This window comes from Trachurus japonicus, chromosome 8 (genome assembly GCF_045865225.1).
Source record: "Trachurus japonicus isolate A0001 chromosome 8, Traja_1.0".
Taxonomy (NCBI): Eukaryota; Metazoa; Chordata; class Actinopteri; order Carangiformes; family Carangidae; genus Trachurus; species Trachurus japonicus.
The window spans coordinates 25273676-25294193 of record NC_140914.1 but is presented as its reverse complement, the minus strand read 5'-3'; the positions used below and the strand labels follow the sequence as shown (position 1 = coordinate 25294193).

General features: G+C 41.6%; 2 protein-coding genes across 2 annotated transcripts; one reads left to right on the top strand and one right to left on the bottom strand.

The window, feature by feature from the left end:
- Nucleotides 1-2399: 2399 nt before the first annotated feature.
- Nucleotides 2400-5139, top strand: LOC146983393 (uncharacterized). The gene is made up of 5 exons (XM_085784973.1): nt 2400-2673; nt 2916-3091; nt 4269-4409; nt 4535-4700; nt 4804-5139. The coding sequence occupies exons 1-5, from the start codon at nt 2412-2414 to the stop codon at nt 4998-5000; spliced, it is 942 nt and encodes a 313-aa protein (XP_085641099.1). The 5' UTR covers nt 2400-2411; the 3' UTR covers nt 5001-5139.
- A 1370-nt stretch (nt 5140-6509) lies between these two features.
- engl (endoglin, like) lies at nt 6510-18603 on the bottom strand. Its single transcript, XM_085784964.1, has 17 exons — nt 18290-18603; nt 17423-17542; nt 16744-16916; nt 15565-15702; nt 15243-15417; nt 14763-14937; nt 14531-14675; nt 13930-14122; nt 13562-13716; nt 12236-12391; nt 11080-11163; nt 10731-10985; nt 9651-10193; nt 9244-9388; nt 9060-9161; nt 8446-8560; nt 6510-7126 (listed from the first exon to the last, which is right to left on the bottom strand). The coding sequence occupies exons 1-16, from the start codon at nt 18357-18359 to the stop codon at nt 8448-8450; spliced, it is 2742 nt and encodes a 913-aa protein (XP_085641090.1). The 5' UTR covers nt 18360-18603; the 3' UTR covers nt 6510-7126; nt 8446-8447.
- Between the last annotated feature and the right edge of the window lie 1915 nt (nt 18604-20518).

Here is a 20518-nt window from a genome sequence, read left to right as displayed (position 1 = left end):
GTTACTGAGAAATGCAACTACATCATGAGTTGAATAAATTTGGGTTTAGATTAAAATTAAAGGTCAAAATTATTTCATGACCTTTACTACGGTGTATAGATTATTTATTAGAGGTGCAGGACACCAGACTTGGGTGTCGGAAAAGCTTTGTGTTGGTTTTTGATTATTTGCTTTGTGATGAGGAACACTTCAAATCATACATCTCACATTTGTAAAAGCTGCAATACACAGACATATGTCACAAATAATGTCAAAACAGTCAACAATCAATCACTAACAGATCATTTGTAAAGGTAAAAAAGGACCATGTTCATATTATCTAACCCAAAACATCAGTCAGTCATTGTGACCCATGTACTGTACTGTGGGTGGGAGAGTGTGAACTAGTAGCTTTAAAAAAAGAAAAAGAAAAAAAAGCAGAGGGGTTGGCAGCCAGTGTTCTGGTAAACGTGCTCAGGGGGCGGATGCCTCACGTCTTGTTGGGAGGAAGGAGGAACTTTGCACATTTTATTGACAAGTCACACACAGCACGATGACTCACGATGTTTTTATCATGTTTTATTTTCATCTGGAGGACGTTTTCTCTTGCCATGAGTGTGAAAGTTTACACACTCTTTAGAAATGATCAGACACTTATCAGCTCTTCTGTGACTGTTACGAACTTGTTACCTATTATTGGAAGGTTATTGAGTGCTATTGTTATTATTAGCCCCATACATCTACATGGTGACACTTATTAATTATATAAAATTATATTATATAAATAAAAATGATATTATAATTACTGTATATGATATAAAATTATATTAATTATATATAATTATTGTTTAAGTGTTATCATGTAGATGCATATCAGCATTTTATTACAAACAAAATATCTTTGATGCCGTTTTTTTTTTGAAGCAGGTTGTAATTCAGTGTTTCAAACAAAGGTGGTGAAAAAAAAACCCTTCCTTTGCTTAGAGATGGAAAGGTGTGGGATGGCTGGATACCACATAAGAACACACATACACCCACACACACACAAGAAGAGAGGTAGACATGTGCGTGACTGGCACCTCGGTGATAAAGGTCCAGATGTTCACATGAGAACATTGAGATATTCAAACTTTCCAAAGGACGCTCAGTGTGTATACGAGTCCACCCACATGAAGAGTCATTGTGCTGGTGAATCCTGACACAAACGTATTGGTCTCAGAATACACACAGTTTCATCTTGACATTGATATTATGATACATCCATTCACAGAGAGCCCCACACACCTAGTAGTGTGTGCAGTGCTGCTGAGGTGTTGTCCTGTATTGATAGAATTTGCGTTTCAAAATAAGAGCGGCAACAGAGGAACAAACTGCAACATGGAGGATATGTCTGATCATTTCAAATAATAGTTTTTAATCTTTTTTTTTAAATTTATTGTTATTTCAATTTAAGTGAAGTTTCGGAGGCTTTTCCCCCCTCCCTTTCCTCTAGTCCCACAATCCTCAGCAGCTTTTCAAAATCAAATCAAATCTCTTTGTGTTATGTCATCAGTTGTTGGGTGTGAGAAAGAGAAAAGAGGACGTTGTCAGCAGTGAGGACACAAGAGACAAGTATTCTCGACATTCAGCTGCACAATACAAAGGTAAGATTAACAATGCAACTGGAATCTAACTTTTAGTTTTAGTAACATTGGCTATACTTCACTTTTCTTTTATAAAAATAAATATTTAAATGTTCTTACCCATGCAAGATGGCAGATTCAACCTTATGGTGTGCTGCAACTTTCTTCTGTGCAATGTCAGGTTGAGAATTGCATCATGTTCGCGAAACAGTGGATCAGAGGGTTAACGAGTGAACTATTTTTAATTATTCGTGCTCATATTAAATTTCTGTGAAGGTTTGAAACAAGTTCGGGAAACTTTGGTTATTTGTCTGCAGCAGCGTAGTTGTCGTGACTCGTCTCTTGAAGTGTGACTGTCGGGCTTTCCTCTTTCTGCTTTACCTCATCATCTCATATAAAGTCACAGCCAGCTAAAACTAAGACATTTTATACAGTTATTGTTGACTATATATATTTTTTACATTATTGTGCTGTTTTTCCAAGTTTATACTAAGCAACATGTAATGATGATAATATTAATATTAATATAGTGTATTCAGTTCAAATGGAAGTCTAAAAAGCAGTTTAGAAGATGTCTGACACATCCTCAGCAGGGTTTTCCTCAGTGAAAGCCCTGGAGCTGAGGCGCAGGTGTCAAAGTGTATTTGTTGAGGAAACCTCAAGCTTCGGCATTGTAACTGAACATGTAGCAGCAGGTGTGTGACATCTTGAGTGTGTGTGTGTGGCTCCAAAAGTGACATGAAAAGAGCTGCTGCAGGTTGTTTCACTAGTCTCCCATCACTCCCTCTCCAGTCACTGCTCTGCTCTGCTATGCCGCGGTCGTTCCTCGTCAAGAGCAAAAGGTCTCACCTAGCCGGCCCATCGAAGGACGCCTTCAGACCACGCTCCAGGTCCAGAGAAGACGCCGAGCCGCCTGAGCAGCATGCGATGGGACAGGAGGACGGGAGGCATCCTGGAGATGCTGACCCCCCTTCATTTGGGGTCAAAGACCTTCTGGCTGACGCCTGCTCACCGTGGGACAGGGTGGCAGACCAGCTCAACAGCACCTGCAGGGATGAGCCTTGGACTCCAGGTACGCAACACTTCTCCATCATTTCAAATGTGTATTTTTGTGACATAGTGTAGTCATGTTATTTGGGTGGCATTTGAAAATGTTTTTTTGTAACTCAGTGATTAAATTTACTCCAGCATAAAGAAGGGATGAGGATAAAGAGGAAGCATGGAGTTTACTAAATATTCAGGATTAATTGTGCGCTCTAAATCTCAGAGTCCTTCTCCAGAAATTAAAGACACCGTCCTCCTTTCATATTCTAGCAAAGGTCCCTGTGGAGAACAGAGACGCTGCTGTGCCCGTCTCACTGTGGTCGTCAGAAAGACACCAGGCGTCTGACAGAGAGAGAGAACTGGAGAGACTGGTCTTCTTACTGCTCAACCACACGACACACACTGACCTAAAATCCCCCGTGAGCCAGTGTCCACTCTGTGAAAAGGTAGGAAACGTGTGCATCGTGAGATTTCACCCCCTCGTCTTTTTAATCTCTGTCTTTATCAGCTGTTCCAGTGAAAAAGGAAACCTGTAGTAACTGTAACATGAACATGCCAGACTGTGACACAGCGAAGTGTCTGGAGGGGAACGCAGTTGTTCCATCCAACGCCACAGAATATAAATAAGATCTAAAGTGTACCTCAACATCTCTAATTGTTCATGGAGAAGAAAGTGTTATTGCAGTTATTTACAGGTACATATATTTACATTATACACATTTGTATTTTGTAACATGATGTATCTACAGATTTTTTCAGTGTTATGAAGAATGGAAAGAAAGTCCTGGTAAAAACTAATTCATGCTGGGTTTTTTAAACCTGATATTATTTATATCAATATATTTATTTATTAAAGACATACAATCAACCAAAATCCATAATAAAAACACATTGTAAATATGTATTGTATATAATTAAGTAATACTAATTAGGCTAATGAAAGATAAAAAATAAATAGTTAAAAATGCATTTAATATGAACATAATACGTAATTATGTCACTATTTCTGAACTGTCTCAAACATGTATTGATTAGTTTATGGTTGAATCTGAAACCAATAAACAGATACAGCTGCGATAGGCTGCAATCAAACTCATTGATAACAGATCAGTGAGAATGATTGATATTGGTCCTCATCCTCTTTTATGGGAATAGTTAAGACATTCTGGTAAATGCAGTCATCAGATAAGAAGCTATCTATCACTTTCACATGTACAGCGAATATAAACTCACAGTGAGCTGCTTGTTACAGTAGCTTAGCTTCGCACAGATAGTGGAGGCAGTGACGAAACAGCCTGGCCCTGTCCTGAGGAACAGCCATGACAGAGTTCAACACACGATCACTCGTTATGAGACGTTTTTAGGCTTCAGGACAGATGGCGTCGATCTTCTCATTTCACCTTACACCTACAGTATTATATCTGTCAAAATAGCCTACTTAATTATTTAACTCAACCTACTCATTCTCGGGGCGCAGAGTGGCGCAGTGGGTTAAGCAGGCGCCCCATGTGTTGAGGCTATAGTCCTCGTGCAAATAAAGGCATGAAAAAGCCACAAAAGAAAAAAATTTATATTAAAAAAAACCTACTCTTTCTCACTTGCTGCCTCTGTCTGTCTCCACAGTCTCTTTCAGAAGTCCTGAGATCAGGAGGCCTCCAGGATCATGTCCTCAGCACCATGTTTGTCCCTCTGATGAGACCACCCAGAGCCTCAGACGTCTCAGCCTTCAGCTTCAGAGGGGTCGGCACCTATGGGCGAGCTAAGGTACTGTGGACAGTGAGAATATTTCCACGAGTAAAAGTTTCATAAATCTCAATGCAAATAACCCATCACCTCTGAAAGACACACTGACTGTGTGTGTGTGCTTGTGTTCTTGTGTGTGCACCCAGGAGAGAAGCTTTGGCTGCAAGGTGTGCGGAAAGGTGTTCAAGCGCTCGTCCACCCTGTCCACACACCTCCTCATACACTCCGACACCAGACCCTACCCCTGCCAGTACTGCGGCAAACGCTTCCACCAGAAGTCGGACATGAAGAAACACACTTTCATACACACAGGTGGGTTTAACATTGCAGAAAGTAAAACAGCGCGCTCTGAAAATGCTCAAACTTCTTGTTCTCAGACATTAAAAGCAACTTTGACACCTCGGTCCTCCCTCAGGTGAGAAACCACACGTGTGCAAAGTGTGCGGTAAAGGATTCAGCCAGAGCTCCAACCTCATCACCCACAGCAGAAAACACAGCAGCTATCAGCCGTTCAGCTGCCCCCTCTGTCAGCGCACCTTCCAGCGCAGGGTGGACCTACAGCACCACCAAGAGACACAGTGTGGCTATGGAAACGTGTACACTCAAAACTGAGCTCCCACGGGGCAATGGAAATGAAATGGAGTTTGTAAATAGTTCTCATGATTGTAAAGGCCTGAAAAATATGCATTAGTGTTGACATGTATACGCTGTATATGCTGAAAATGTGAAATAAAACTGGAACGGTTTGCTTTAAAAAAACAAAACAACAACAAACACATGTTATCTCTTTGTGTTTTCTTGCTTTGGGATGTGACGACACATCCATCAGCAAACCAGTCACCAGAACTCATTCACCGCTGATAACTGGGTTATTTTCCCAGAAGCTGAGCATCATCCAGGGTCATTTTCACAAACTATTTTCCTAAGTTGTGTGAGTGACTGATGTGTATGTGTGTGTGTGTGTGTGTGTTTGTGCGTGTGTGAAGCAAGCATCCCTCATACAGTGCAGCGAGGTTCCCCACAGAGATAAATGATGATTATCCATTCACTGGATGTGCTTATACTGCACATAACAGGAAGCCTATTTTGAAATGATTTTCTAAAAGTAAGATGGAGAACATGTGAACTCTGAACTTCCTACTGTACCTACTGTAGATCTGCCCAGCCAGCAATGCTGCGTGGGGTCCATATGGGCCCCACTTGAGCTGCATTTGTGGGCCCCGTATGTGGCTTGCACCCAGGATCCATATAGGCCCCTGCTCTGGTAGCCCATGGGCTACTAGCCCATTGCTGGCATTGCTGGCTGGGTAGTAAAGGTCAAATAGAAACATAGAGATTTAAAATTGTGCCGATCAATTAAAAAACAAAAGCAAAACAAAACAAAAAAACAACAGCAATGGATTAAAAAACTGTGTATACTCTGGAGGAGGTCACACATGCAACTACAGTGGTTCCCAACCTGTGGGTCAGGGCCCACTAGTGGGCCACAAGGGTATTACCAGTGGGCTGATAAATTGCAAAAAAAGAGAGAGAGAGAGAGAGAGAGAGAGAGAGAGAGAGAGAGAGAGAGAGAGAGAGAGAGAGAGAGAGAGAGAGAGAGAGAGAACCATGCAATTATACAAATCTAAAATAAAAACATGACTGATATTTAAAAAAATATCTTTGAGGATGTTTTTTCCTTGTATTAAAGTCTATCACTGTGATAAACCAGTGACAGGACCTTTTATGTTGCATCGTACACTTGTCTGTCTCAGGTGGACAGTGCACCAAACTGGACTATTAAAAAAGACAGAAAGAGTCCACAGACAGGTGGTGAATCTCTCAGCCATTAAATCAAATGGAACGTGCAAAATGTTTCTCCTGCTTTCAGTTCAGCTCTAAATGTCCAGTATCATTAAAATTAAAAATACCGTGAAAGCAAACATTTGCTTCAAAAACATCTGTGATAATAATCTGCCCTGCACAGAATGGCTATAACAACATGGCTCCATTTACAATGTTTGTGCTTGATGTGAGAGCAGGTTTGACCTGCAGCACATCTGAGGATTTAAAATAATTACTAGCTGCTTTAAACTAATAAATTAATATATTTTACACACCGTTGATGTTTGACATTTTCTCAACATGTCCACTTCCTTATCTTTATTTGGGTCACGTGTTCATGTAAAACATCTTGTTGCCACATAAACACATATACAGAATTCATATACAGATACATGTAGTTTTCATATTTGAGCTGATTCACAGTTACAAGACAAATAGTGACAGTGACTCTGTCGACTCTGCTCAGACAGGAACACACAGAAACCACATGGATCCTGTTTGACCCTGTGTTCCGTCTCTAAAGGCGATGATGTTGATGTGGTTTCTGTCTGACTCACTCCACCATGTTTAGATCCTCTTGCATCCAGATAAACGTCTCTCCATATGATGGGTCGCTGCCAGTTTTGAGTTGACTCGATGTAGAGTGGTGTGCAGCATCAAACAGACAACGTTTCACTTTGACTCACACATCTGACTTCACAATGCAGCGATGAGTAGGTGTCACTGTATTCACAGTGTTTCAGTCCTCTTGCATTTCCGCTGCACGGCAATGAAAGAGACTCACAAGGACAACTGCGCGCGCACACGCAGGCACGCACACACACACAAACACACTCAGAGGCAGCTGTGCTCGCTCACAAAGTTGTTAGAACCTCTGTCCCAGTTCTCCTTTCTCAGATTTGCTGGAGGAAATCCTGCGACAGAGATAAAAGAATAAAACTGTTCAGACTGATCCGACGTATCAGAGTTGAAATCAGCAGGTGTTTGCCCCCAAAACTGATACATTTTCTGAAACTGTCGGTGCTTCTAACCACCAAAGTTTATTTTAATACTGTATACTGTACAGCTTTAACATGGGGTTCACTCTGCCAGCTGGAGTACGCTCACTGTGAATTGATCGGGGTGGTTCACTTGCAAAACTTGAGTTCAAATACTGAATTAAAAACATGAACTCAACTTAACCAAAAGCTTTGTTTCAGCTCATTAAGTTAAGTTGTTTAAGTTATTTAATTAATGATAATTTATTGTTTCAATTCAAGTTAAAGCAACCTATAAAACATGATCTATTCAAGAAAACTTGACTTCCTTTGTTAAAGAAACTCACGTTATATCTAACTCACATTTTCCTTTTCAAAGTATGTTAACTGATGTTATTCAGGAAGCAAATAAGCTTAAGTTTCATGCAAAGACACACAATCACATTCATACAGATCATTTATGTATATACAGACAAACGGCACACAGAGAGGCCCCGGGTCGGGGGTTGAACCCAGAACCTTCTCATCGCCCCTGGCACAAGAAAATGGGAAAAAAACAAAACACAAACCAAAACAAAAGTAGAAGATCGAGCTTCACTAACAGATGAATTTGTTGTTTGAGTAAAAATGTCAAACTCTGGCCGTAACATTCATTTCAACTGTAGGCTGCCACACGAGAGAAGTCGGCCTTCAACCGGTTACGTCTTGTCCTGACACCAGCGTTTAATGACACTCAGGTCTTTTTCTATTTAAGGATTTAGTTACTTGTTTTTCCAAGGAATTTTGATGAAATAGCTTTGCTATTTTGTGATATTTATTTTAATAAGGTTAACCAGGTTAAAGTTTCAAGGTTATGGTTGCTAGTTTGTTTTGTTTTAGGTTGAGATTGATCTTTTAAGAGAAAACTACTTGTTGTCGTTACCTAATTTATTTCAGATGTTGCTTGTAAGGAAGATTGTCACATTGTATTCCATTTTGTTATGCGTTGATTTTTTACCTATGTTTTGTACTTATTGTGCACTTGATGGACAGTTATATTAAAGGAAGTAAAACACAAAAGGAAGTCATTAAATCCTTACCGAGCTGCAGTTTAACATTGTTAGCTTATTGGGAATATGCATCATTTGAACAAAGGGACTTTACATTATGAGCTGTTGGTATTTTGTTGAGTTTTCTTTCATTGGCCAAATACTCCAGTTCTGGCAGCTCATGTAACACACACTCTTTAAACAACCGTGGTGGTCATCAGGTCTTACCTCTACACTGAGCTGGACGACTGGTTGGACTGTGGCAGTGGATTCCAGGTGTTGTGGCCTCCGTGGCTCTCGTCAGTTAAATGACTTTCTCCTCCAAGTAAAGTTGGATACGACGCTTCAACAAAGACACAAATGAATTTTTCCTTAAAGTCTCCACAGAGCTGCAGAATGCACAAAGTAGTGAATGAGTAATGTTGTATGTGGTCACATGAAATAACCTTTCGTTTTTTAAATTTTTAAAAGAATGTTTTAACTATGCACCCCAGACAAAACTTCAGTCAAACAGTGACGCCTGTTTGGGATCTTTTGTAATGTCACACAAATTTGACCTCAGGATGGCATTTAGGTGAACATCTAAGAAATCTTCAGCTATCACAGTAGGTGCAGAGTGGTGGGCAGTGGTGGGGCAACGTGTGTTTGTCTGACTGAAACCTAAAAAATCCCCATTGATTTCTCTGAAGTTTCAACTGCTTTAGCTTTTATGAATCAGCAGTTGTGTTAAACCACGAATCTGTTTGATCAACAGCTGCAAAACAGACATGTATAGATGCTGTAGGATATAATTCACACCTTCTACATCCGCTCCACTTTTAGAAGGAGGATAAAGTGATTACCTGTGTAGTTATAGATGCACCACAGCCCCCCCATCAGGATTACACCCATCATAAAAGCAGCAAAGATGATTCCTAACACAGCTCCTGTCTGCAGCACCGAGGCTGGACACAGGGAGAGACACAGTCAGCGAAACAGTCTGACAGTATCTAAAGTAAATGACCACACAGATGAGATAATACTCACTGCTGTGGTTTGGGTCTGGACTGGCCAGTGGAGAGACGCTCAGCCTCTTGGTTCTCTGTCCAGCAGGGGGCCTCGGGCCTTTGGGTGCCAGTGAACTGATGGACTGGGTGACCACCATGGGCCTGGACAGGTTTCTGATCTCGCACTGAGATGTGAATACAAGGAAGGAGGGAGATGTTAATGAATGGTGATATCACCTTGCAGGACTATAATAACAACACACAAACATGAGGGTGTTACAACGCACAGCCTGTGGTTTAAAGATGAACTGGATCAATTCAAGGCTCACGGTTGCCTACACATCCTACAAATGATTTCCTACATACGGTCTGATGTGAACTTACACAGACTTGATACTAACGTAGCTCAGAGGCAGGAAAGATCTCTCTGGAGTGTAATTTCTGTACCTGATGTTTGGGTGAGTTAGACACGAGCGGTGGAATCCGCACTCCGCCCCGACACTTGTTCTTTACGGTTTCCTTCACGGGTTCTCCTCTGGTGGAGTCAGAGCCACACATGCGGAGGCTGCAGTGGAGGAACTGCATGGAGTCGTTATGAACCGGCCGCAGGATGAAGCTGAATCTCAACGGCCGTATCTCCGCCTCTGTGCTGTTCTTTCCCTTCTTCCTGCTTTCTGCTGTGTGTCGGAGTGAGACGTCTCCGTCCCTGTGATAGATTCTGTCCTTCTCTGTTTCCTCCGTCTCTTCCTCGTCCTCTTCCTTGTCCTCTTCGCTGTCGCCTTCAGCCTCCTCCTCCTCCTCTTCCTCCTCCTCCTCCTTCTCCTCCTCCTCGTCCTCATCTTTTGCGTTTGCGCTGAGGGTCAATGAGGGGTCAGAGGAACAGCCGTCTCTGATGACGCTCCAGAACGGAGACTTTTTGGGGTCTGATAGAGGAGAGACTACACAGGACTTCACCTCCAACACATCTGTGAGGGGTCCTTTGGCTGAAATCTGCAGTAAAACAGACAGTTAAACACTGATGAAGAAGAATTCAATGATGCATGGTGTAATTTTTTAGGTTAATACAATAAATGATAAGCTGTTCATTGGAGGTGAATGAAAAAAAAAAATCTACACTGCAAAAACTCAAAATCTTTCCAAGAATATTTGTCTTATTTCTTGTCAAAATGTCTCATTTCTAGTCAAAACTAATCTCTTTCCACTTAAAATAACTTGTTTTTAGATCATTTTCACTTGTTTCAAACAAATTTTCACTTGAAATAAGTAGAAAAATCTGCCAGTGAAAGCAAGTTTTTTTTGTGCTTGTAATAAGAAAGAAAAACTTGCTCCACTATCAAATTTTTCTACTTATTTCAAGTGAAAATATGCTTGAAAGAAGTAAAAGGTGTGTAAAAACAAGCTCATTTTTATGTGACGAGTCTTATTTTGAGTATAATTTGATTAGTTTTGACTAGAAGTGACATTTTGACTAGAAATAAGACAAATATTCTTGGTAAGATTTTTAGTTTTTGCAGTGTACAATCTGACCTCAACATAGACCCGGTGGCCTGCAGTGATGACACAGGGGCCGCTCCTCCTCTGCTCATAATTCTCAGTGACAAACAGTCTCAGAGTCAGTACAGGCCCAGATCTGTGCCTGGGTATCGGGAGATGGTTCAGCCCCGGACTGGGCCCTGGATCCCCCGGTACCCAGGGGGCCAGATCAGTGTGAGGCGTGTTCACCTCATCATCATTATCTGCAGCGGGACCAGAGAGGCTGGGGAGTGAAGCCAAACAGCGAAGCTGAGGGGGAAAACCAGAATATGAGTCAGTGAATAGTAGTGAATAAGTAATGGCTTCCTGCATTGTATTTATGAGACAGACACAGATGTCTCACACGTATGCTGAGTGGACGTTTGGACTTCCTCTCTGTCTCATTGAGTGCCAGGATGGTCTGAGGTTTGTCTCTCCATAAGAGCATCTGGGTAGAAAACAGACAAACACACCGTGTGGGATCATTTACAAATATGTACATCCAAGTTTTCCTCTTGGGCTCTCACCCCGATCAACACCAGGTATTCTGACACAGAAATGGTCAACAGGAGAGAAATGTTTACTCTCTACTGCCCACGTCACTTGTGCTGTGCCACAAGGCTCCGGTTTAGGCCCACTACTGTTTTCTGTTTACATGGAAATCATCTACAAATGACAATAACTTTCATTTTTGCACCATTGACAACGATGTGTCTGTGTCAATAATGTCTCCAGCTACTGTATATGAAGTTACATGATCAGATCATATCAGTCTGTCACTGCTTCACTCATCGTGGCGGTCTGTGGATAAACCTCATTAAACCTGTAGCTTGATGTCTGGAGCTCAACAAACAGTTTTTTACCACTTAGAAATTACTATTATATATTATTATATAACATATTATCTATCTTTATTGCCTTTTTGTATCGATATCTTCTTCATTTTGTTATTAAGTTGTTACATTCAACAAGACAGAGGAAACACACATATTTCCCCACATTATGTCATCACATGCTGTACACCTGTTGCCTTTGTTATTTATCCATTTTCACCTCTGAAATCGCTGCGTCATTCCACCCTCCAATTTCCTGCCTGTGAGAGTCAGATTTAGGAAACAACAGTAATTTGCCTCCCATCCCATCAGCCCCGACGGAGCACTGTTCTGGTCATGATGACCTGGGTCATGCTTATTACCAGGGACAACTTCCACTTGCCACAATTTTACACATTGATTATGTGTGTTAAATGTTGTTGTGTTTACCACTGTGTGAAGAGACCATATTTTAGACTCATGTTGTTTTCTCCTCCATGCTCCACCTCTATAATGTTCTCTACCTGTTTCTTTTGGGTCAGTGTTATTTATGTCCCTAATAACAAACCTTTCAAATAAATAGAATTCAGTGTTAAAAAAGGAGGTGGATTTATAAAATGAGACATAGCAAGATAAAGACAGATTTCAGAGACAGAAAAATTAACAACAGTGTCCCCCCTCCTTTTCTGACCAAATTTCTTATCTCACCATGTTTTTGTACTGCACCCCTCTGGGCTGTCCCAGGGGCAGACCCTCAGTCCCACAGGAAATGACTGGGAACACCAACAGGAAATGGCTCCCATTGGACTGAGCCTGGCACGTCGGGTCCTGCAGAGTCACGACAGCCACTGGGACAGACAAGCTCTGAAGCAGAGAACTAGTATGAGACCACGCAGCTTCCAATCTGAATCATTTCTCTGTATCACTGCAGTAACGTCATTAACCAACATGTATTTGCTCAATAAAGAACCAGACTCAGCCGCTACATATCAAAATAGCACATACAGGATGTCAGGTACCCTAACAGTAACACTTTATTTGACGCCTATCCCTATAATGCATTATAACCATACTTATAATGAGCTATAATGCAGTTATAGCACTGTATAACTATAGTTATAAACACTCCTAAATGATCATAATGCTTTATAACAATAATCATAACACACTATAAAGCATTTTATCATGATTTATAAGGTCAGGTATTATGATATGTTATAATTGTTAGTAACTCGCTGACAAGGCCCACATCGATAATGCATTATAAATATAGTTATAATGTGTTATAATTGGGTTCTAAACGTGTATAACTATCATTATAAACACTCATAAATTACCATAAGACTTTATAACAATAAGCACAACACATTATAGTGCATTTTATAATGGCTTATAAGGTCAAGCAATATAATAAGAGTTATAATGCTCTATAATGTGTTATACTTATTGTTATAAAGCCTTATGGTAATTTATGAGTGTTTATAATGATAGTTATACACGTTTAGAAGCCAATTAACTATATTTATAATGCATTATCGATGTGGGCATTGTCAGCAAGTTACTAACAATTATAACGTATTATAATACCTGACCTTATAAGTCATGATAAAATGCTTTATAGTGTGTTATGATTATTGTTATAAAGTAGTATGATCATTTATGAGTGTTTATAACTATAGTTATACAGTGCTATAATTGCATTATAACTCATTATATGTATAGTTATAATGCGTTATAGAGATAGGCGTCAAATAAAGTGCTACCAACTGATGTGATATCAGCTAAATTGTGTGTTTCCACAAATCCAGCAAAATTAGCATTTATTCTGGGTCATATCTCTGACTGCCTGATACGTTTAAGTCAGTTGGTCACTCTCCTTTAGCACTGTTTTCACTTTTCCTTGACTCAGTGTTAGGGCTCAGGTTAGGCCTTTAAATGTTTTGATGAAAGCTCTGGATTCATATAGGACAGCTAGCTTCTTTCATTTCCAACTGTTTACATATATCACTGCATCTAATACTGAGGTATGAAGACCTGCAGGATGTGCTGGTCCACGGTCACGCTGAGGCGTCCATCCTCACACTGCACTGTTAAACTCTCTTGGCCTCCGCCGTTCAGCCACTGCCTCATCCTGCGCTCCTCGGCCCAGGAAGGCCTCACAGCCAGAGAGTTCATCGCTGCGAGCGCGTCTGCGGCACAGACAGAGAGGAGACACACTCATACTCACACTTACTATTCGACGTATGCTGCGTGTGCTGATGGAAATATACTGCTCTCGTTTCACATTCGCCGACACACAAGGTGACAAGGTGAAATGGACTAAAGATGGTTAAAAAGATAAATCAGAAATGATCAGTTCACTCACACTGTGATGGAAACAAGAGACACACAGGGGTCCTGACCTGTCCCGCCCCCAGCCAGCTGGATCACAAAGCGATTGGCCAGGTCAGCCTCAGTGTATGAAGTCACCTTGGTGTAACCGGTTTCACCTGCCCAGGCCAGAAGGTCAGGGATGGTGGACAGGTCAGAGTTCAGTGTGTAGGACAGGGTCAGGGCAGGCTCAGGAGGGTAGGGCGGGGACACACTGTTGGAGGACTATGGACAGACACAGAGGACAGATACATATACACATAATAAGAATTATATAATCAAACTTAAGTCAAGTGTGTGCAAATGTCAGAAATATGAATATGGCTTTCAGCATGAAGCCACTCATCCATTCATCTGTCGTTCTTTGAAGCAGCTGGACACCGTAGTTTTTAAAAAAGTTGTAAGAAGAGTGCACAATGTATTATATCTTTGTGATCGAGACACACAAAGTTGATTGTCCAATATGTCGCTCAGTGCAACAATGTGCCTCATGATATTTTTTCATGGTTTCAGTCGACAACAAAGCTTATGGTACACAGGTATGAGATGTATCAGGCTTTGGCCACACAGCTGTTAGACATACAGCATGTAAGACAGGTGTCTGGGAGAGCGCAGAGAAGATGAGGCCCTTACATGAACGGAGACATGACCCTGGACACCATTAGCAACAATGCCCCAGTTGACCGGCACTGAGCTGCTGAGGATCAGAACAACGTTCTGTGCCTTTGATTTGACCACCGGGGGCACAAGAGAGACGATGACCTCTACCTGCAGAGAGCTGAAGAGAGAAAAAAAACAAGATTTTACTTTACGTGGCCGTACAACAGCCACACGTGCTTCTGTCCGGAGGCCGCACGTTCCTCACCCACAGAGCCCCGATCCCGCTGAATGCAGCTTGATCACATGGACCTCGGGTCTGACCCCGCCTGCTGGGGTGTGGTGGACACAGCCTTGAACTTCCTGTGGCTGCAGGTCAGAGGTCAAGTAGTTGTGAGAGAGGAACATGGACTGTAGCTGGCAGACAGCGGGCAGCGTCGGATCTGCAATTACAGACACAGAGCAGTCAGTTTGACAGGAGCTGAGTTATTATCTGCTGAGAGCACAGAGGGGAGATGAGTGATAAGAGAAGATGACCTGAAATTTACCCCACATTGTGTCAGTTCAGTGCACAGCTGTTTTGGTTAAACATTTGCAGCCATGAGTAAAGATAATATTTTTCATTTTTGTTTGCACTGCGAAACCTGTCTCTAAAGACTTGAAATGACAACAAATTAAATTATGTACATTTGTCCATTTTTGTAAAGGATCTAGACAAAACTAACAAACAATTTAACACCAGGCTCACCCTCTCCCAGTCGGACGTACACTCGGTTGCCGTACGTCGTGTGTGTTAGAGAGGACAGGTTGCCGTAGTGTTTCAGAGCCCAGCGGTGCAGCGCACGTGGACGAAAAGGCAACAAATGCACCGTGTGGACGTGCAGATGCAGCGTGTGGGAGTGCACGCTGGAGTTTGAGGACACCTGGCAGATATCGGCAAACAGAACATTTTCAAGGGAAAGGGTTAGGGTTAGGGTTAGGGTTAGTGGAGGGGAAAGTGCCAAGTTAAAAACCTGCAGTCGGTCACATGAGAACTGATGGTGAGGATGAGGAATCATGCTCTGACTGACCTGCACCAGCACTGGGAGGTTGGGGGGCAGCCTCTCCGCCTCCAGCCACCAGCTGACCGGCAGCTTGGAGCTGAGCAGCAGGTGGAGGGCTCTGACAGGCGAAGGGGACAGGGACAACGGCTTCAGCAACACCGTCACCTACAGACAGAAGAAGAGAGGGCCAATGTGGTGAAATTGTAAAAGCAGACCCCAGGTTCTTATTGAGTTGAAGAAATTCATCCATGTTCAGGTTGTAGCTTACTACTGCAGATGTAATTTAGGCAGTTTTTCTCTTTTAGGGACACAAAATGTAGCAAGGGTTTATCTCACAAGTCCAAAATATAACTTCATAACTGAAATAAATTAATTTCCTCATTGTACCTATCCAGTTTTTGACAGACATTTAACCATTTATCTCTTAGGCTACTTATGTGATGAAACTGCTTCTTTTCTGCACCATATTTCCTGTTTTCTCTCAACTCATGCTCAATCTTATAATGATTTTATGATGATGAGGAGGCAGGAATTCATCCACTGTGTTTGTGTTTAACATGAGAGGAAAAGTGGAGATGACAGTGAAGCTATGAGCTTAACAAACAACACTGCTAGCTTCACACCATACAGTCTATGCTTCACACCCACAGAGTATCACTACCAGCCTTATCAGTTGAGAATTTTGGCATAGCTAAATCTGAGTTCAGTCACTCAGCTACAATAATTAACACAACACCAGTCAATACGTTACAGTCACATGCCGGTTAACAGTTTCACTGCTGTTAAAAACAGCTACTAGCAAACTAACTTAACCTGTAGTACAGTATATAAATAAGTTTAGTTGGTATGAGAAAAAAGACATTCAATAAAGTGTGAGACTTGTTTCTATTGTGGTCTAGATGAAGACAAGGGATGTGTAGCTAAAGTGAATGAAGATAATGCCATTAAGACAGAAGTGTGTCTGTGATGTTCAAGGTTAAATACTACCCAGCTTAGTGTACAAGCTAAAATGCTTAGAAAAAATAAACAAATCACAAAAATAATAGAAAAACAAAGGAGTTGTAAAATAGATTTAGCTTGCTAGACTTGAATAGAAGAGTTTAGTACGTTTTATATTAATTAATTAGTTAGGGTTAAAGGAGAAGTAGTTGTTATATAACTTTGTCGTGTTAAAATCCAATTATATGATTAAACTCATGGTATAACCTTGTTTTCAGGGCTGTTTGTCACTCTGCCCACTGCTATGACATGAGTCTCCTTGTTCCCACGTTCTCTAGCAGCACATCCTGGACCTGCCTCAAACGTCTCCAGCAGACCCTGGACCGGGTGTAGCGCCCCCACGGGGCCGACCACGGAGCACCACACCTCTTCACCCTGAGCTGAGGAGGAGGAGGAGCACATGTGTATGACTGATAAAGGCTGATAAAAATGAAACCTTAAGTATCTCTGCAGAAGTCATGACCATGGGGTTCCTCTGAGTAAGACAACAAATAGCAAGAGCTGTGAGTGAGAACAGTGATGTGCTTCAACATGCAGCCACAATATGGTCCAAAATCTGCAGGACGGCTGCTTTCTGAGCCAAGTGTCATAACTTTCCTTCTGTTTTTCCCCCCGTTATTCACTCTCCTCCTCTGTCTGATGTGTGGGTTACACAATAGACAGTCTGAGGAGAGCACGCCGAGGTTAATCCCTGCCGGAGGCCAATGGAAAATTTCCCAGAAGAATATGCAACAGTTTTTACTTTCGTTCTGACACATTAGATAAAGACCTTTAGAAGAAATGTCCCATTTGACACTTTTCTCCTCTTCACAACACAGTTATCACTTCCCATGGTCAAAGGATAAGTGGATGTAATGCTGACAAGTGTCGCCTGTGCTCCTCCTACCTGCTGTTCTCCTCCAGAGCCAAAGGAGACACAAGACAGTCCTTGCGATTCCTGACAGTGAAGGCATCATGAGCATGTTGCCGTTCGACTGACTTAATGAAACGGCCCCTTTTCTACAACCTGTTAAACAACAACACAGTCATACAATTTATACATTAGCTGATGGACACTCTCAGTCAAAGCCATTTTTCCTGACATTTTGCTTTAATGATGAGAACCCCAGCCAAACACACAACACAATGATTTCACAGAACTGAGCCATTACAGCATGTAGGTCTGAGAGCTATTCACTATGCAACGAGATGCTGTGAAATTATCTAGAGATCCATGTCATTATTAGAGCTGTAACACTTATTACTCAACTAAATGACTGATGATAATAACAATAATACCACTTCTAAAATGTGAGCACTGATGCCTTTGCTTGTCATTGATGATGACTGTAAATTAAAAAAGTTTTTGTCCTATTTTCATGGTCAAATGCTTTAATGAGTTCAAGAAATAAAAACAATGGCCAGCTGGACAAATACAAACCAATCACAGTGCAGGTTATTGTTGATCAGTGTAAAGTTGATTAAAAATGTCTTAATTAAATCAATATTATGAGCTACAAAGTCAAATTTAGTTACAACAACCACCTGTAGATTTAATATATGGTAGTCTCATGAGCTGTGAATGGATGACTAATTATATAGGCTAGTTTAATCAGACCTGCACTCTTACTAAAACTCACGTTACAAGTCTTTTTAATATTAAAGAAACAAATTACATTTTTCCGATCAGGGCTATTCTACTATAAAGTTTGTTAATGTTTTTTAATAGTAACTTGTAACATTTCTAAAACACCATGAGAGAAGTTGGACTCACCTGCGGCGCAGAGGGACAGGCGGACTGCTGATCCAGCTGTTGTGGACTTGTGGACTTCACTGTGAGGCATTCACGACCCAACACACGCCCCCCTCATTTCCTAAACACACAACCACGCAGTCACACACACCCTCCACATCTTGAACCGGGCAAAATGCTCCACTCTCAGCTGCGTGTCGCGTCAGGCGTCTTCATCCAGCTGAGGTGCGACCTGTGGGAAATATTTCTCAGGGGAAATTCATTTTACACACCGAGTGGGACCGAAGGGGAGAGCGGTTGTAAAAGAGACAATTAAAGGGGCCATGGGAGGGACTGTGGGATGGTGTGACAGAGTGGAGAGAGAGATGGCGAGGAGAGGAATAAAAGGCTCTGAAAACGTCTCCAAACGTAGATGGCAACAGGAAGGAGGGCTGGAGGGAGAGAAGGAGGGAAGGAGGAGGGATGGAGGAGGAGAAGGGTGGGCCTCGGGAGTTTGACTGGCGGCTCAAATGTTTGGGAAGATGCAGGGAGGGGAGCACACACACTACCAACCACACACACGTACACACTTTATTTTATTACCATTTTTATAGTTTTGTTTTTCTTTTCTATATTTTAGATTTTTCCATCCAACTCAAAGTGAAGCAGACATCAATAAGGAAAAACTAAATAAAAATAGCAGCTTAATTTCCTGTAAACACAGATTCACATACACTCACAATAGTAGGTCATCATAGGGTCCTCCCAAAATCTTTGTGCATAGAGTCTCTTTTCCTCAACACACTGAAACCTGCAAATACATAAACGTGCTACAAAAACTCACAACAGATGAAATAGAAGTGTGTCTGAGGAGACAAAACTCGACCAGGGTACACACTTGTTCAGTGCTTCTTGACTTTACAAGTTTTGAAGTTGACAACCTACTTGTGGTGTTTGAAAAGAAGGTGAGTTTGTTTGGTTTAAGCTTTAATATAACGCCAATATCACATGATTCAGATATTATTGCAGATATGTAGGCCTACTGTTGTTAGTCACATTGATCAAGTATTTTTCTGAATTTGTGGCACATTTGTGTCTTTGCATGTGTTTTCTTAAAGCAGAAGTAAGCGGAATTTTTGTGTTAATATAAGTCTTAAATAGTTATATCTTGCGACGGCAATCACTTTTAAAGAGTCTGAAACTCGGGTCTGTCAGTCACTCTGCTCTGCTGTAAGCCGAGGAGAAAACTTTCCTTGTATCCTACAACCTTTATCCAATGAGGAGAGAGAACGGCATAAAGGGGCGGTCCTCTCTGTGTGTGCAGCCAAGGGATGCGCGTGAATGTGGTGACGTAAGGACGAGGGCGGGGACTGCTAACTCCATCGGCTGACAAGAAGTTAGCCAAAACGACCGGATCGCTTACTTCTGCTTTAAGTTCCAGTGCAGTGACCTCTCAGGGCCACCGTAGTTTCCTCTTTTATTTTGAAAGTACTGCTGTGAGCTGTGTGTTACTTCATATCTTTGTGTTTCATCTGCTCCACCTGTGTCTCATTAGTTAATAGCTAATAGATGTGTTCATATGCTTTGTGTTGCAGCTTTTATCACCACAGCCTGTGTCCATGTCTGTGCAGTAAATCTCTGTATGTTCATCTTCCTCAGCCCTTTTACACTGTTTTCACTTTGTTGTAAGAATAATAACTAAAATATTGATTATAGCTGCTTTAATTTACTTTTGCCAGTAGAACCAAAACATTTACCAGAATTAGAGTTCAATTTTGATGACAAGCTATTTTCAGTAAATATCTAGCCTACGTAATACAATTTTACAGTGCAGCTTCCCGAGTCTTCATTTGTGTGTGTGTGTGTGCTTGCTTTTCTGCATGTCCATATGTCTTCTGGGTCCAGTTTCCTTCCCACTAATATTTCATTTCCAAGAATCTTTTCAGTAATAATGACCTTTTCAGGGAATCATTAATATTACCAGCTGGGACCCGGCCTCGCTCTGCATGAGTCTTCATTCAGCAGCACTTCACCGCACCGTCTGACCAGCTGCCCCCTGCTGCACAGCCAGCTCCAAGTTTTAAGCTCTGATATTAAATTTTTACCTGTTTGTCTGTAAACTCCATCTGAGTGTTTGTGAGTTTGTGGAAACGATGCGTGTGTGTGTGTGTTTCAGCTTCTACGGCTGAGTTCACTGACCTGGTGTCAGTGTGACCCTGTCTGCTGCTCTCGGCCTAAATCCTCCTCCATTTATGCATTCAAAGAATCTTC

Coding starts and splice junctions, on each gene's coding strand:
- LOC146983393 (XM_085784973.1), top strand. CDS start 2,412: ATGCCGCGGTCGTTCCTCGTCAAGAGCAAAAGGTCTCACCTAGCCGGC. Junction 2,674..2,915: donor GGATGAGCCTTGGACTCCAG/GTACGCAACACT, acceptor TTCATATTCTAG/CAAAGGTCCCTGTGGAGAAC. Junction 4,701..4,803: donor ACACACTTTCATACACACAG/GTGGGTTTAACA, acceptor GTCCTCCCTCAG/GTGAGAAACCACACGTGTGC.
- engl (XM_085784964.1), bottom strand. CDS start 18,359: ATGCCTCACAGTGAAGTCCACAAGTCCACAACAGCTGGATCAGCAGTC. Junction 14,938..15,242: donor GTACGTCCGACTGGGAGAGG/GTGAGCCTGGTG, acceptor CTGTAATTGCAG/ATCCGACGCTGCCCGCTGTC. Junction 10,986..11,079: donor AACGTCCACTCAGCATACGT/GTGAGACATCTG, acceptor TTTCCCCCTCAG/CTTCGCTGTTTGGCTTCACT.